The sequence below is a fragment of the Andrographis paniculata genome, unplaced genomic scaffold (assembly GCF_009805555.1).
Source record: "Andrographis paniculata isolate CXL003 unplaced genomic scaffold, ASM980555v1 Contig30END, whole genome shotgun sequence".
Taxonomy (NCBI): domain Eukaryota; kingdom Viridiplantae; phylum Streptophyta; class Magnoliopsida; order Lamiales; family Acanthaceae; genus Andrographis; species Andrographis paniculata.
In genome coordinates this window covers 2664481-2679730 of record NW_026137563.1, presented here as the reverse complement: position 1 = coordinate 2679730, position 15250 = coordinate 2664481, and the positions used below count along the sequence as shown (strand labels likewise).

Here is a 15250-nt window from a genome sequence, read left to right as displayed (position 1 = left end):
GTACAATTCTTGCCCGAAAACCCTCGGGAAAATTTTCATGATGTTGACTTTTGAATCGACTAAAATTCCCACCTTGCGAATGAATCTCGTGAATCATTCAAAGTCACTTGATGGGCTCGTGAGTGGAATTGAATTTGCCTTTGGCTCCACCACATGCGTACACGCAATCTATTCAGGTTTCCATTTTCAGTAGATTTGATGTATTGGGACTGGAAGATTAAAAATCTTTCTGATCTTGTTGGAATCGTCGTCACCGACGCCACATCGAATTGAACCCTAAAAAATTACCAGTAGGAAACGACTCTTTCCGACCCTAAGTCGTTCTTCTTCCATTGACGTTACTCCAACGACAATCCATCCCTTCGCTGACTTAATTAGTTGTCCAAGTCCGAGTCTCTGTCTTTAACAACTTCAGCATTATTGGAAAGTAATAAATTAGGCTTCTTCACATCCTATCTAATCTAACCCAGTAAATAATCGATCTATCCATCCATCGAATTCCAGCTAATGCCCTGCGTGCTTGCACAGCTCAGCCTGCCTGCCCGCCATCCACAGTTTACAGCCCACCAACACCAAGGACAGATGGAATAAAGGAAAAATCGAGAGAGGTGTTGCTTCTTTATCAATTTTTGTGCTATTGCCTCGTGATTCCCCACAGTGATTTCGGCTGTCAGGGTTCGCACCGAAGTCGGCGTCCTTTTCATTTTTAAGCACCTTCCAATTATAGGTTTCTGTCGCTCTCTCTTTCCCTCTTTTCTCTCTGTAGTTGTTGATCTGAGGAGATTGTTACAGTGTTATTAGATGGAGAATGGTGAAGGGAGCCCGGTGAGGATGGAGGGTCTGCAAATGAGGCTGCAGGCTGATCGGGCCTTCAGTTTGGAACCGGATGTGGCGGTTTCCTCGCCGGTGACCCGCCAGAAAGCCGCCGCTGCAAAACAGTTCATTGAGAATCATTACAAGAATTACTTGCAAGGCTTGCAAGATCGCAAGGAGAGGTTAGTTCTTGGTGGTGATTCCTTTCTTTTTTTTATGTTAATCTTCATTTATATTGTTGAGTTTGCTGTTTCTTGAAATTTTATGCCTTGCTTAGACTTGAATACTGAGGACACTGAAATGCTGTTAAACTAGGTGGTCATAGCCATAGAATTTTTGTGTATCTTGTTTTTTCAAAGGGGATTTTTGATAATCTAGGAGGATAGCACTGCAAAGAAGGGCGCAGGAGGCTCGGGTTTCGAGCGAGGAGGAAGAGAGAATGTTGAGGAATTTGGAGAAGAGGGAAACTGAGTATATGAGGATGCAGAGGCATAAAGTAGGGATTGATGATTTTGAGCAATTAACCATTATTGGTAAAGGAGCTTTTGGAGAGGTATGTATGGTGATCTTGATTTGATCTTGAAATTGCAATAGTAAGAGTTCACTTGGTTATGCCTCAGCTTTGTTTTCTTCATCATACAAAATTTACTTAATGAAGAGCTAGTAAGAGAAAAAAATATGCGAATAGGAAATGACATTTATGATTGTTTTAAGGCTAACATTATGGCATGCTTCATGTACGTTCGACTGCAACTCCTGGTGGACCTTCTCATCAAGTGATGCAGGTGCGGCTATGTCGTGCGAAGAACACTGGGGAGATATATGCCATGAAGAAATTGAAGAAATCGGAGATGCTCAGCCGAGGACAGGTGCGGAAGTAGAAGCATCAGCGGAAAATTGTTATAATGAATTCGTTATTATAGTTAATTCGGATAAGTTGGTTTGAGATGATAGATACTAAAATAATACCGTTGCAGGTTGAGCACGTCCGATCTGAGAGGAATTTGCTTGTCGAAGTAGACAGCCGTTGCATAGTGAAACTATTTTATTCCTTCCAAGATTCTGATTTCTTATACCTTATCATGGAGTACCTACCTGGGGGCGATATTATGACTTTACTGATGAGGCAGGATGTACTTTCAGAAGATGTTGCTCGGTTTTACATGGCAGAAAGTATTCTGGCCATCCATTCAATCCACCAGCACGGTTATGTACACAGGTAATAGGCATTCTGATCGAGTCTAAAATTTTCTAATCTGATTTTTGCGCATTGTATGAAACATTATGTTTATCGAGCATGATTTTATTCTGGCCGCAGGGATATCAAACCAGACAATTTGATATTGGACAAAACTGGGCATTTAAAGCTTTCTGATTTTGGGCTATGTAAGCCGCTAGAGAAGTACTCATCAATATTGTTGGAAGATGACGATTTTGCAGTTCAGGATACTGGAATCGAGGGTGACGTGCCTACTGGCACGAATGCTGCTCCTTGGTTAATGGCAAAGGAGCAGCTGCAGAAATGGAAGCGCAACCGGCGTGCCCTGGTATACTTTTACAATGTCCTTTTAACCATGATTTGAGTGATTTTCTTAAAGGTTTCAGGGATGTAAGGCATTGTGTATTCTCTGCTTCATAGGCGTATTCTACAGTAGGAACACTTGATTATATGGCGCCTGAAGTTTTATTGAAAAAGGGGTATGGAATGGAGTGCGACTGGTGGTCTTTGGGCGCGATCATGTACGAGATGCTTGTAGGTTATCCTCCCTTTTGTTCGGATGATCCTAGAATGACTTGCCGCAAGGTTCCTACTCTGGATTTGATTTTTGATTTATTACCTCAGAGAAACTGAGATTGCCTTTTGAACATAGTCGCATCTTTTCTATCTGCTGTTTATTTTTGTCCCTCATTTTATGCCAGATAATACATTGGAAAACATGCTTGAAATTCCCTGAAGAGCCAAAAATATCAGACGAGGCACGGGATCTTATCACCCATTTGTTATGTGATGTTGACAAAAGATTAGGGACTCGAGGAGTGGAAGAAATTAAGGTGCCTAAAAACCCTTAGAAATTGCACATATGGAATCAAGTTTTCCTCTCATTTGTATTTTGGGACATGAATTTTGATGGTGTCTTTTGAGGTTGTTTTCCTTTCAGGGGCATCCATGGTTTAAAGAAACTAAATGGGATGAGCTATACGAGGTGGAAGCTGCCTACAAACCAACTGTGAATGGAGATTTAGATACGCAGAATTTTGAAAAATTCGATGAAGTAAGTCCACCAAACAAACAAGCCGTCGTAGTTAGGGAGATTGGATTTTTAATCGGTTGCTGTTTAAATGATGTCTCTAATGTCTCTGTCTTTTTCTTTTTTGTCTTTTTCTTCTGCACTTTCATAGAGTGCTAATCCGCCGTCTAATGCGCCAAAAGTTGGACCATGGAGGAAGGTAGGCATTTTTAACTACATTGTCTGCAAGAAAAATAGCAACATGATATAGCATGTGCTGTCCATACATATTGTAAAGGGTTTGACAACAAATTTTCTGGGTTTAATCAGTAAGTTTTAAAGAATAATTTTGGACTGTTGGTTGTGTTCTGAATCCACTTTTGGCGTGCTTCGGGGGGCAGATGTTGACGTCAAAAGATGCCAATTTTATTGGATATACGTTCAAAAAATCGGATCTCCTTCAATCTGCTGGAACTACAGGTGCGGTTGCTTTATACATCTGTACTCATTAATGAACTTACTGTTTTGAAAACTACAAATATCGAACGGAATGTTGTTATACATGCAATAACTCTGTTTTCTAGACAAGATTGCATTTATCATGGAATCGAATATTTACATACCTTGAGCAAAGTGTGGTGCAGATATTCATTATGATCTTTTTAATGGCGATGGATCTATGTTAAATTTTGTCTCGTTTATGCAGGTATTGATGTGAGTTCAAATGGATCTTCGAAACCTCCATCATTGATGTCACTATTTGGTATATTTGCCTTTTAATATTCTTCTTGCATCTTTGATCTTCGATTTCTTGTGTTCTGTTGTAATGACAGTTCAAGAATGAACTAATATGCATCATTCAAATACTACTCCGAAATGCAGGAAAAATAGACCTGCAAGAAACCGCTATTTCGGAAGATGAAGATCCAAGACCACAAATTATTCAATGATGGTGTTACTAATTTTGATTCTTGAAGAGGAGTTGTTGTATTGTCTGTAGAACAGCTAAACTTGCTGTGAATGCAGAATTTTATTACATTGCTTGCAGCTTGATATACAATTCTTGCCATTTTCTTTTTCCAGTCTGTCCTTTTTTATGTTGTCTTAATTTATACTCCTAATTTGTTATGTACAAAGTACACTATGTTCTTTGGCATGATCAGAATTATATAAAATGCACACACATTTAAAAAGAAAAAATCTTGACGACAGTAGGTAATGATTCTCCATCAGAAATGTTTGGTTGAGAAATTAAATTAATTTGAGATTTAAAGAATTCTCTTGCGTCACTGTTGGCTGATATTTATTTCTTTATTTCTCTTTTGACACGAAAAGTAGGCAAAAGTGTAATATTATATCTCTATCTGAGCTTAGATATTTTTTATGTTGAGTTCTACGGACGGGATATTTTAGGACACTACAAAATATCTGACCTTTCTTAACCCACAGCAATTTGACATGGGCACGTATTGTTAGCTCGACACGTGTAAAGCGCTGACACCTGGCACGCCCTTTTTCCCCATTGAAAACCCTACTCAAGAACCAGAGACCCTTTTTTGCCAAACCCATAATGCAAAATCCACCATTGCCCCCCCACACCACTGCAGAGTCGATATATCTTTCAAAAAAATCAGTCTCGATAATAATATCATCTAATCAATCTAGAAAGAAAGGGTTGTGTTTTGTGGCCTCTGCATTCGAGGATTCGTACGACGATGGAGGATTGTGCGGATTCATCTGCAAGAAATTCTCCGATGATGCAAGAAGAGGCTACTTCCACGTTGATGGTAAACTACTCTTCTTTAATATCTCATGTGTGTTGTGATTATTGAGGTTCAGTTTTTCATTTATGTTGATTCGTTTTTTCTAGATTTTGGTTCGTTCGTTTCGTTCGCTGTGTTGGTTGTTATTTTTTGGTTTGTCGGAATTTTTTTTTTCTTTTTTGTGTGCTGGAAAGGGTATGTAGTGATATTCTTATTATTCAGAATCTGCTGTACCGATTTGGTTGCTCAGTTGTAAGAGAAAGCAAACTCTACGTTCGATCTTTACGATTGATTGTATCTGATGGCAATGTTTGTGTATTTATTTATTAGGTCTACTTGATTAGGTAGAGTCCTAAACAAGTGTTGATGATTATGGTGTTTGTTTATGTCTGTGGAATTGATGTCGAACCAATGAACTTTTGCTCTTTGTTTGTGTTTGTATTGGACTGATTGACTGTTCGAACTTGTCTTGATGCGGTGAATGAGTTGGGAATTCGGGCATATACATTGGATGATGGCTAAAGTTTGCTTGCCTCTTCTTGCATTGTCGTCGAGTCTTTTAATTGTGTAAGAATTGTGTATGTGAATGATACTTTACTTTCTGGCTTGTTCAGGCAACCGCGGCCGAATCGAAGCCGGGGAAATGGACAGACGAGAAACACTGCATGTTTCTCAAGTCTATGGAGTCTATGTTCGTCAACCAGCTGTATAAATCCATAGATACATTCGGTTGGCACTCTGGTAAACACTGCCTTTCTGGTTCAGACCCAACCGTTCACATTCCGGCCGGCGACAATTCCTCCAGCCAGGTTCGATCCTTTTCTGGCTATGTCTGAATTTATTGATTTCAAATTCTTGGGTTGGTTATGTCTGAATACATTGATTGAATTGAATCTGCTCAGTTTAAGGTTGTATGTGACGGGCACTCCTCTAAAACGAAGTTTAGAAGAAAGGGACATGGACTGAACCAGGAAGACGAGTCGAAAGTTCCCTCTGCGAGAAGAAAATGTTCGAAGCAAAACCCCCGGCATAGTATTTTGCCTGTTAGCCAAGACTCTGTCGGCAGCAATACAGGTAGGTGTTTGTTAGATAGACAACTGTGTTTGCCTCAAACAAGGTCTAAAGTTTATCGAATTCTTACATCATTGTTTCTAACAGAGGTGACAGATCAGAACTTCATCGACGATGCTCTTGAAGAAGGACAATCGACAAGGAGCAGAAAGAGATCGAGATCACGCACCATTGTAGCTTCAGGCACCGATCAAGTAAGCAGAAGGCTTTCTCACAAGCTAATTATGTGTTTTAAACGGCACGATATGAACATAATTTGTTTTTCCAGGTTGTCCCCATCTGCAACAACGTTGGACCAGACAATGTTGCTGAAGACCATTTCTGCTAAAGACTCGGAACCACCATCGTCGCTCCGGCCATACAAACGCATCCCTGAGGTCTGCTGATTCAGAATGGCCATGGATGGATAATGTCTGAAGCTGTGATGAAAGAACAGAGAAAAGAGTGGACTTCTTGACAGAATGAATCATCATACACTTCATCGCCATTACTACAGTTCAAGCTGCATATGTTGTCTTAATAGCTACTCTAGGCATTATTAGTCTTTTGCATTCGAACTCCAGTAATCTCCATTGAAATAGAGGGCCAATCCTTGCTGGGTTTGTAAGGATATTTCAATTTCTTGTCTGGTTTGAAGTCGCCATTGACGAAGTAGCTTGTAGGAACTTTACATAATTGATGTCCAAACACATACAAGAAATAAAGAATCATTTTTTCATTTTTTTTTTTTTTTTTTCAGAATTCCAACAACAAACTAGACCCGTGATTGTATTGTTCTCTTGCAAATCAATAAAATATTAAATTTGCAAAAATAAAAATAAAAATAAAAATTAATTACTTATACGAGTAACACACAATCTTAGAAATGTGCATACGCCCTTGGAAGTCTCTCGCTCTCACGATCAAACTCTTGGTGGTTCCGTAACCTCTTCGGTTTCTCCCGATCGCCTCCGATTTGCCCATCCCACATCAAATCATTATCGCCCGAAGCAAATTCATGGTATTATTACACTAGGGTTCCGATTGAATTGAAATAAAATCGAAGGGATTCGAAAATCCCGATTCATTTTTCCTAATGCCGCCTAATATTCCGGCAACGACGGTGCTAGCGCGTTTGGGTGTCCGCGGGACTTTGTTGCGACGGAGGATACCTAATCATTCTCATTACAGCCAGATTCGGCGTTTTGGCAGCATTGCCGGCGCCAATTTATATTCTTCGGAGAATCATATAGTTGGGCGAGGTTATGGGAGATACAGTTACAATCTCTGCGATTATGGAAATGTGACGAGCAGTAGCATTGCTTTTCAGAAAAGGTGTTTTCTGGGATGCGGAGATGGCGCTGAGGGGAATATGCTATCGAAGGTACATGAGGAACGACTGGTTTTAGGGTATGTTTTCACTTCGCTCACTATTTTCATCTTCTGGTCTTTTGCTCTATATATTAATTCAGTTGCAAACAAAGCTCGAAGGTGCATCGTTGTTAAAGCTAGAGCAGTAATAATCTGAAAGGAATTTTTTTTGTTATTAATTTTGGAGCTCCATTATTTAGGTTAGAAACTTTTAGGATGAGAAACTGGACTTTGAGGAAGTACTGTGGTTCTGAACATATGGATCAAAATAGGATGAGGAAAATGTTTCTTGAGAATAGATGCTGAATCAAACGTGAATTTGTAAAAATCATGAGTGATTAATGCTACTTTCCACTTATATGGTAGGATTTTCTTCAATATTGTGCTCGCCAAACACCTGAAAGTAGATATCCAATCGTTCCCGTATTGTCAGGATTCAGCACTTACAGATGTCACATGTTTTTTTGTTTTTATTTTTCCGTCTACGTAGCTATATGTGCTGATCAATCTTTTGTTTGTTAGTTACTCACCAGAACAATTGTTCGATGTGGTTGCTGCTGTTGACATGTATGAAGAATTTCTTCCCTGGTGCCAACGATCTGAGATAGTTCGTCGTTTTCCTGATGGAGGCTTTGATGCTGAGTTAGAAATTGGATTCAAGTTTCTTGTTGAAAGCTATATATCCAATGTGAAACTGAACAAACCAAAGTCAATTAAGGTGAAGTTTTTTTTTTTTTTGAATCCCAACAGTTTGGCGTAGTATTGTCATGTGCTTTAATTTGTTCCTAAATATTGTTTGATGTCTATTAAGACGTTTTCATTTATTATTTCTTCCTCTTTGAATTGTGTATATATTAGGAAAATGCATTCAACATAATTTCTTGTAATTATATTAACAAATAATAAGCTTTGGATGTTGAAGTTGTAGGATTTGCTTCCTTAATTCGCTTGCTAAGTGTAGTTTTTGAAATTACATAGTTGGAATGGCAAATAATGATATGTGCGTGAATTGATTGTTGATAAAACATGGAGTCGAGCTAGAAGTCTGTTACTGGATATAGTTATATGTCAAGGAAAAACATTAATTGTGTTTAGATATGTGTTGAAGTTTTGAGGCGGTTTGTGAATAGTAAAAAGTTCAAGATAAAATAGCTATTTAATGTGAAAAAACATGTTTTAGATGTGATGTTTTCAGAGAGAATTTTGGGTGGATAGTGCAAAAATCAGTTTGAAAGCATAAGTAACCAGATTGTTTCTCTCGCGTGGTTTTACGTGAATGAAGAGAGCACACAACATTAATCTTCTACGACTAAATGATGCTTGCAGTTCTTCTTTGTAAATTGTAATAAGAGAAAAATCTGTCTATTGAATATGCTTGATTAGAACATGCACCAAATCTCGGAAGGATTTTGTGTGGTGAAGCTCATTTTTCATGGATTACATTAACCCTTGTACAGATGTAATTGTTGTAATCCGTTGTGTTTCCTTGCAGACAACTTCCTCCCAGAGTACCCTGTTTGATCATTTGATAAATATTTGGGAATTTAACCCTGGACCTGCTCCAGGGACCAGCAATGTTTACTTCTTGGTTGATTTCAAGTTTAAGTCACCATTGTATCGACAGGTGATGATTTTCATATTTCATTTAAATTTCTTCGATGTTTTAGATATTCAACATATGATAATTTGACGAATAATATGGATATGAAAAAGAAATTAGCTATAACACTTACTTTCTCTTGAGTAGCCTGTTCAGCTGCTTACAATTTTTTCCACTTGTTGTAATTCAATCTCCCCTTGGGATCACAGATTTAGTCCTGTAGTTTCCATTTCCTGCTAATCAGTTATTGCGTGCCACATACAAATTAATATGGTTGATGCTGTGATAATTTGGTAATTTCATTCATGGGGATTCTGACTGGCAGGTTGCAAACATGTTCTTCACAGAGGTGGTCTCTCGGCTAGTCACTTCTTTCACTGACCGCTGTCGATTAATATATGGACCTGGGGTGCAAATTCTTGAAAACACTAAGAGATGAATGCATCCACTGATGATTAGGCTGTCCAAACCCTGATGAAATGTTTTGCAATAGAGACGATTTCTTAAAACTCCAACAAAACTTGCCTATTATTCTGCTTAGTTTGTTTGTCCTATTTCATATTCGACTGCTGATAAAGATGCTAACTGCAGCCTTTTTTAGATCTCTTGTAGCATCAGCCATCATCTACAGGGGATAGATATATAATACATGTTCTTGTCATTTTTTTTTTGTGCTATGAGCAAAGGGTAAACAGGTAGAAAGAATGTTCGATATGCACAATTGAAATAGCAACTCCTGATTCTTACCATTTCTTGTTACTGATTTCCTTCATACGGCTTTATCTCTTCACATGATATTTTCAGTCTTTCATGAATTAGGGAAGTTTTAGCCGAAGATTGGCTGTCTATCTGTCTCTGCATAACGTTGGAAAAGAAAAGCCTCAGCTCACTTAGTCTTCAACATTTCACACCATAAAATATCTGCAATGGAAATGCAGCTGGAGGTAAATCTAAAACTCTGTCTTGAATCTTGACATTATTGTTTTAGACAATTTGTGTGTATTCTTTTGATGTGAATACAAAGCTCAGTAATTAAAATGCTTAGGAAAAAAAGAAAAAAAAAGGGCTTGGATTTAATTATTGATGCATGGGACCCTATTAATGTATATTTACTTTGACCACTAAGCTGTGGAATTTGCAAGGAGCTGTCAAGTTCTTATGCCTCTTTAGATTATCTCCAAGACTTTTCCCAATAATTCATTCTCTTTTAATGATCCCTCCAGCTGGAAAAAAATAAAAATGAAATTGTCTGATTTCAGTCTGCAGATTTAAAGGTGCTTGTGGGGATAGCCATTATCAGTGTGTGTTTCATTGATTAGCAGTGTTTTCGTTGTTGTCCCTAAAAGAACAAAATATTCATCTGCACCACACAATCTGTCTTTCCATTGTTCCATCAAAATCAATACTATTATCATCATCTTTAGTCTAATTCAGACATACATTCACAGCATTAAAGCATCTTTGATCTCATCATTGATTGTTTCCTAATCCTTTCATTTTTCGTACATATCTTTTCTAATCCCATCTTTAATCTGGCCGTAAAGTTACCATTAGAAAAGCCAAAAAAACAGACGAAAAACCAATTGCAAAATTTTTTTAGCTCATAGTATGTTACTATTCATTCTAGAAGACAATTGTTAGTTCTTCTCTTGAATCTGTGAATTTATTTGTTTGTTATATGTAGATTTGTTTAGTCTTTTGGAGACTCGGTATGCACTGTTATTATTGCGCACGCACTTTACAACTTTGATTGATTCGGAAAAAGGCTAAACACGGATGAATCGGATCAGATATATATGTCTATAAAAACTTATCATCGATGGATTATCATAAAAGCACACACTCCAAAAACAGTTGAACTTTTCTCAGACTCCCACTCCCTTTTTTCTTGCAGTATTGTTGCTGTTGTATGTTTATGTTGTCTGATTATATGAATGATAGATCGATCATAGATGCTGTTGTCCTGTCCTGCTGTGACCGATTGGACTTAGGTAAGTGCAATGCTGCAGCAGCAGCTAAAATACAAATCATGAAAATCTTGACCATCGGATTCATATGAAATTTTATCTAATGTGTAGTCGCACGAGATTGTGCCTGTGGACACGTGCATGCATGAATTATTGTAGGTGGTGCGTACAATACAGGATTGACAATATGGAGAGCATTTTAATATTGTACTAGTATTTTTTATTTATTTTTTAAAAAACTATCTACATACGCACTCACAGGATTGATAATTGTGTTTTCACATTTTTTTATATACTTTTTATGTTTGTATATACTTTTTGTAGTAAAAAATATAAAAGAGAGTATGATATTCTACTAGAAATTTAGATTTTTTTTTAATTTTTTGTGACAACGATATTTGTTTAATTTTTTATTAATTAATAGTGCTGAAGTTTATATAAATAGAATAATAATATTTATAAATTAAGTCAAGGAGAAAAATAAATGCATGGCCACCTATGACATCGTATCATGCATAATAGACGCTAATGTAAACCATTTTAATCTCTCTTTTTTTTTTTAAAAAAAAAAAGACAATAATAATAATAATAATGTCGACGAAAATGGGAAAACATGGAAGACGAAATGAAAAAAGAGCACAGGTGTCATCGAGTTGGCATCCATTCCAACTGCGACAATCACCTTCTGCTTCTGCATGGGATTATTACATAATTAATGAATAAGCATTTAAATTATCTTTAAAAAAATCACTTCACAATGGCCTTCCACGTGTCCATTACTGCGAACGATACGCTGTGGGCCCACGTGAATCTTCGTCTGCCATGGGGCCGTCCAAGATCGATAAACGTCCCACATCGTTTAGCTGTAAGTCACTGCGATATTGTATTATTGATGACAAAACAAAAAGAAGAAGAGAATATAGACCAGACAGTATATTTTATTTCAATTGATTTAATCGAGAAATAGCACATATCTGATCTGATCTGATCTGATCTGCATGTAGAGGGATATTTATGAATTTGTTTCTATATTTCTAACTAATTACTATATTATCTCGAGAAGTCAGCCATACGTAATGTACACATACCCACGCATCGGGACAGATGGCAGGTTTTAGGACAGCCTGAAATTATTGAGACACATAAAATTAATGTTAATATCTTCCTTCCTCCTCCTCCTCCTCCTGCCTGCCTGCCTGCCTGCCTATATATACCCCACGCCCACTTCCAATTTTCCTCAATATCGGCCTCTAACCAAGATTATTACATCTCCCCAACATTCATTCAATTCTAAATAGTAAAGCATCAGATCATCAGATCAGATCAGATCAGATATATACACACGCACATACATATGGATTGTGGAGAGGCATTAATGTCTATGCTCCCTGTCGTCGTTCCAATCGTGTGTCTTATTACAGCCATTTGTTGTTGTTGTGTCGTCGTCGTCTTTTCATTAAAGAACACAAAGAATCGAAAGCTTCCTCCAGGCTCCATGGGATGGCCGTACATTGGAGAAACTCTCCAGCTCTATTCTCAGCACCCCAATGTCTTCTTCTCCACCAGACAGAAGAGGTTCTGTCCTATTAATATTACATAAGTGCCTTTTCATTCGACGATATATAGTGATGAGGTTGTCTGAATATTAATAATGAATTGTCAGGCATGGAGAGATCTTCAAGACACACATCCTGGGCTGCCCCTGTGTGATGCTGGCCAGCCCCGACGCTGCCCGGTTTGTCCTGGTGACTCAGGCCAGTCTGTTCAGACCTACCTATCCCAAAAGCAAGGAGAAATTGATTGGCCCCCAGGCCCTGTTTTTTCACCAGGGCCACTACCATATCCGCCTCCGGAAACTGGTCCAGGCCTCCCTCTCGCCGGAGGCCCTCCGCCGCCTTGTGCCGGGGATCGAACGCCTCACGGCTTCTGCATTGGCCTCACAGGCTCCCGGACCACCACCAAGAGTCGTTAACACTTACACTGTAATGAAAATGGTCTGTATTTATATGTACATATATATATATATATATATTATTAACGAAAACTGCAGCCATTAGTTAATTAATTTGTTTCATTGATATGCAGCTGTCTTTTGAAGTGGGGATACTGGCAATCTTTGGAAACCTGGAGCCTCATTACAAGGTGGAATTGAAGAAGAATTACAGTGTAGTTGACAGAGGATACAATTCATTCCCAACCAATCTACCTGGCTCCAGTTACCGAAAGGCAGTTAAGGTAGTATTAATTAATGCATACACTGGTTCAGACATGCATTAATTATTAAGTAAGTACATATATAGATATAATATGTATATATGTGAATGAAGGCGAGGAAGAAGCTGAGTGAGATATTGAGTTGCATTACGAAAGAGAGGAGAGAAATGGTGACTGAGAAGGACGACGATCTTCTGAGCTGTCTGATGAATTGGAAAGACGACAATGGCGAAATCTTGAGCGAGGATCAGATAGCCGATAACATAATCGGAGTTCTTTTCGCGGCTCAGGACACGACGGCAAGTGCCATGACATGGATTCTCAAGTACCTCCATGACAACCCCAAGCTTCTAGAAGCTGTCAAGGTAATTAGAAGGTGATCATGAGATTAATTTTAATTTGTTTTAACTTACTTAATTAATTAATCCCTGAGATTATTATAGGCTGAGCAGATGGGTATTTACCGAATCAATGGCAGTGAAGGTGGTTTGACGTGGAATCAGACAAGAAATATGCCCTTGACGTCCAAGGTTGTAAATTAACTACGTAGTGCTAGCTGTCTGTTTAATGACAAGTGCATGCAATTAATTAATTAAGCATTGTAATTAATATCAGGTGATTTTAGAGAGCCTAAGAATGGCCACCATTATATCTTTCACGTTCCGAGAGGCAGTGACAGATGTGGAATACAAAGGTATATATATATATATATATATATTTTCATTAGATAGCATAACATTACACGCAATTAATTAATTAATTAATTAATAATTCGTGCAGGATACCTAATCCCGAAAGGATGGAAAGTGATGCCTTTGTTCAGGAATATTCATCACAATCCAGATTTCTTCGCCGACCCTCATAAGTTCGATCCAGCAAGGTTCGAGGTGGTACGTACGATCCATACATACATAGGGATAGGGTTATTACTAATTTCAACAATTTCAGCATGTAATGTAGGCAGGTGTTGTGTGTATGTAATGTTGACAATGCAATGTCTGGATAATTGGGCACATATATCGCATTGCATCGACCTTGTATTGCACGACACGTACACGTATAATAACAACATAAACACGGCCGAAAGTTGAAGCTGGCTGTCTCAACTGTACCACATACATTTACAAATTGAATTGGTCGTCCTACTTACCCATATTGTTAGATCTGCCGGCCCTAGCTAGATAATAGAACTAGGTGTACGTGTCAAGAATAATAATAATAATAATTTATTTATTTATTTATTGCACGCACAAATTATGTCTACCTATGTCAGGGTGGTGTGAAGGCGAACACGTTTATGCCGTTCGGGAGTGGAGTTCATGCCTGTCCGGGCAATGACCTCGCCAAGCTCGAAATGCTCATTCTCGTCCACCACCTCACCTCTCGATTCAGGTACAAATAAATTATAACAACATCCTAGGATATATATATATATATATGGATTAATATCATTAATTAATTCATTAATTTATTAATTGATGTTGTTGTTGTGTACGTAGGTATGAATTGGTGGGACGTGAAAGCGGGATTCAATATGGTCCCTTTCCCGTCCCACTCCATGGATTGCCAGCAACATTTTCAAAATTAGATGATAATCAGGACTGATCATCAGATCCATCAATCAATCATATATATATACATATATATGGGCCGGAGCAGACAGACACAATGACCAAACCCTAGAAAGAATTCTATTTCGGAATATAATTCGGGATGGGTCGGAAGGCATGGACGATCGATCGCCAAATCCAAATTGTAATAATTCTATATAGATATGTTACTTACTATTGAATTAATTGTATTGTATATTTGTATTATATTGTCCCCCATCCCCATTCCCATCCCCATCCCCACCCCCACCCGGTACCCCGCCCCATTAATTGTTTTAAGTTTTTTAGCCAAAGATGGCTCGATCTGTCAGGTAGCTGTGCGATGTTCCCACTGCACTTGCCTCATGAAACATGAGACTTGGAATTGATGATGAGATAAATTACGTAATTAGCATCACATTTTCTATGAAAATGTTTGTTGTCACTAGTGATGTGTGGGTTAACTCGTGATAATGTCCGCGATGCTAATGCTATCACATTATAATTAATTTTGATACCATAATTTGCTGATATTATTAATTGGTTGAAAATTTATTATATCAATACCCATTAACAAATTAAATTATACTATAGGTCAACATGTATAATACAAGAAAAAAATATATAGTATATAAAAAAGAAAAAATAATAATAA

The 15250-nt window shown here is 37.9% G+C and overlaps 4 protein-coding genes across 6 annotated transcripts; all 4 read left to right on the top strand.

The window, feature by feature from the left end:
- The first annotated feature begins 129 nt into the window (after positions 1–129).
- Positions 130–4123, top strand: LOC127246847 (uncharacterized). Of its 3 annotated transcripts, none has more exons than XM_051268453.1 (13): positions 131–608; positions 793–995; positions 1192–1366; positions 1599–1682; positions 1791–2032; positions 2132–2360; positions 2453–2617; positions 2734–2865; positions 2973–3086; positions 3214–3261; positions 3443–3521; positions 3748–3804; positions 3924–4123. In XM_051268453.1, exons 2-13 carry the CDS (start codon positions 802–804, stop codon positions 3989–3991), a joined length of 1587 nt encoding a protein of 528 aa, XP_051124410.1. In that variant the 5' UTR covers positions 131–608; positions 793–801; the 3' UTR covers positions 3992–4123. The 3 variants fall into 3 exon arrangements, with proteins under 3 accessions (XP_051124411.1, XP_051124410.1, XP_051124408.1); XM_051268451.1 differs by having other exon boundaries at positions 131–727; XM_051268454.1 differs by lacking the exons at positions 3748–3804; positions 3924–4123 and having other exon boundaries at positions 130–995; positions 3372–3467.
- Positions 4124–4592: 469 nt separating this feature from the next.
- LOC127246739 (cold-regulated protein 27-like) lies at positions 4593–6584 on the top strand. Its single transcript, XM_051268267.1, has 5 exons — positions 4593–4828; positions 5419–5613; positions 5707–5878; positions 5963–6069; positions 6144–6584. The coding sequence occupies exons 1-5, from the start codon at positions 4757–4759 to the stop codon at positions 6201–6203; spliced, it is 606 nt and encodes a 201-aa protein (XP_051124224.1). The 5' UTR covers positions 4593–4756; the 3' UTR covers positions 6204–6584.
- Positions 6585–6733: 149 nt separating this feature from the next.
- On the top strand, positions 6734–9488 carry LOC127246954 (uncharacterized). Its single transcript, XM_051268632.1, has 4 exons — positions 6734–7264; positions 7748–7943; positions 8718–8849; positions 9151–9488. The coding sequence occupies exons 1-4, from the start codon at positions 6951–6953 to the stop codon at positions 9262–9264; spliced, it is 756 nt and encodes a 251-aa protein (XP_051124589.1). The 5' UTR covers positions 6734–6950; the 3' UTR covers positions 9265–9488.
- Positions 9489–11636: 2148 nt separating this feature from the next.
- Positions 11637–14823, top strand: LOC127247024 (abscisic acid 8'-hydroxylase 4-like). The gene is made up of 9 exons (XM_051268722.1): positions 11637–12367; positions 12456–12786; positions 12878–13027; positions 13120–13371; positions 13450–13536; positions 13622–13700; positions 13787–13896; positions 14280–14398; positions 14506–14823. The coding sequence occupies exons 1-9, from the start codon at positions 12147–12149 to the stop codon at positions 14609–14611; spliced, it is 1455 nt and encodes a 484-aa protein (XP_051124679.1). The 5' UTR covers positions 11637–12146; the 3' UTR covers positions 14612–14823.
- The last annotated feature ends 427 nt before the right edge of the window (positions 14824–15250 follow it).

Coding starts and splice junctions, on each gene's coding strand:
- LOC127247024 (XM_051268722.1), top strand. CDS start 12,147: ATGGATTGTGGAGAGGCATTAATGTCTATGCTCCCTGTCGTCGTTCCA. Junction 13,701..13,786: donor GACAGATGTGGAATACAAAG/GTATATATATAT, acceptor TAATTCGTGCAG/GATACCTAATCCCGAAAGGA. Junction 14,399..14,505: donor CACCTCACCTCTCGATTCAG/GTACAAATAAAT, acceptor TTGTGTACGTAG/GTATGAATTGGTGGGACGTG.
- LOC127246739 (XM_051268267.1), top strand. CDS start 4,757: ATGGAGGATTGTGCGGATTCATCTGCAAGAAATTCTCCGATGATGCAA. Junction 5,614..5,706: donor GCGACAATTCCTCCAGCCAG/GTTCGATCCTTT, acceptor GAATCTGCTCAG/TTTAAGGTTGTATGTGACGG. Junction 6,070..6,143: donor TAGCTTCAGGCACCGATCAA/GTAAGCAGAAGG, acceptor TTGTTTTTCCAG/GTTGTCCCCATCTGCAACAA.
- LOC127246847 (XM_051268453.1), top strand. CDS start 802: ATGGAGAATGGTGAAGGGAGCCCGGTGAGGATGGAGGGTCTGCAAATG. Junction 3,522..3,747: donor TCAATCTGCTGGAACTACAG/GTGCGGTTGCTT, acceptor TCGTTTATGCAG/GTATTGATGTGAGTTCAAAT. Junction 3,805..3,923: donor ATCATTGATGTCACTATTTG/GTATATTTGCCT, acceptor TCCGAAATGCAG/GAAAAATAGACCTGCAAGAA.
- LOC127246954 (XM_051268632.1), top strand. CDS start 6,951: ATGCCGCCTAATATTCCGGCAACGACGGTGCTAGCGCGTTTGGGTGTC. Junction 7,265..7,747: donor GAGGAACGACTGGTTTTAGG/GTATGTTTTCAC, acceptor TTTGTTTGTTAG/TTACTCACCAGAACAATTGT. Junction 7,944..8,717: donor ACAAACCAAAGTCAATTAAG/GTGAAGTTTTTT, acceptor GTTTCCTTGCAG/ACAACTTCCTCCCAGAGTAC.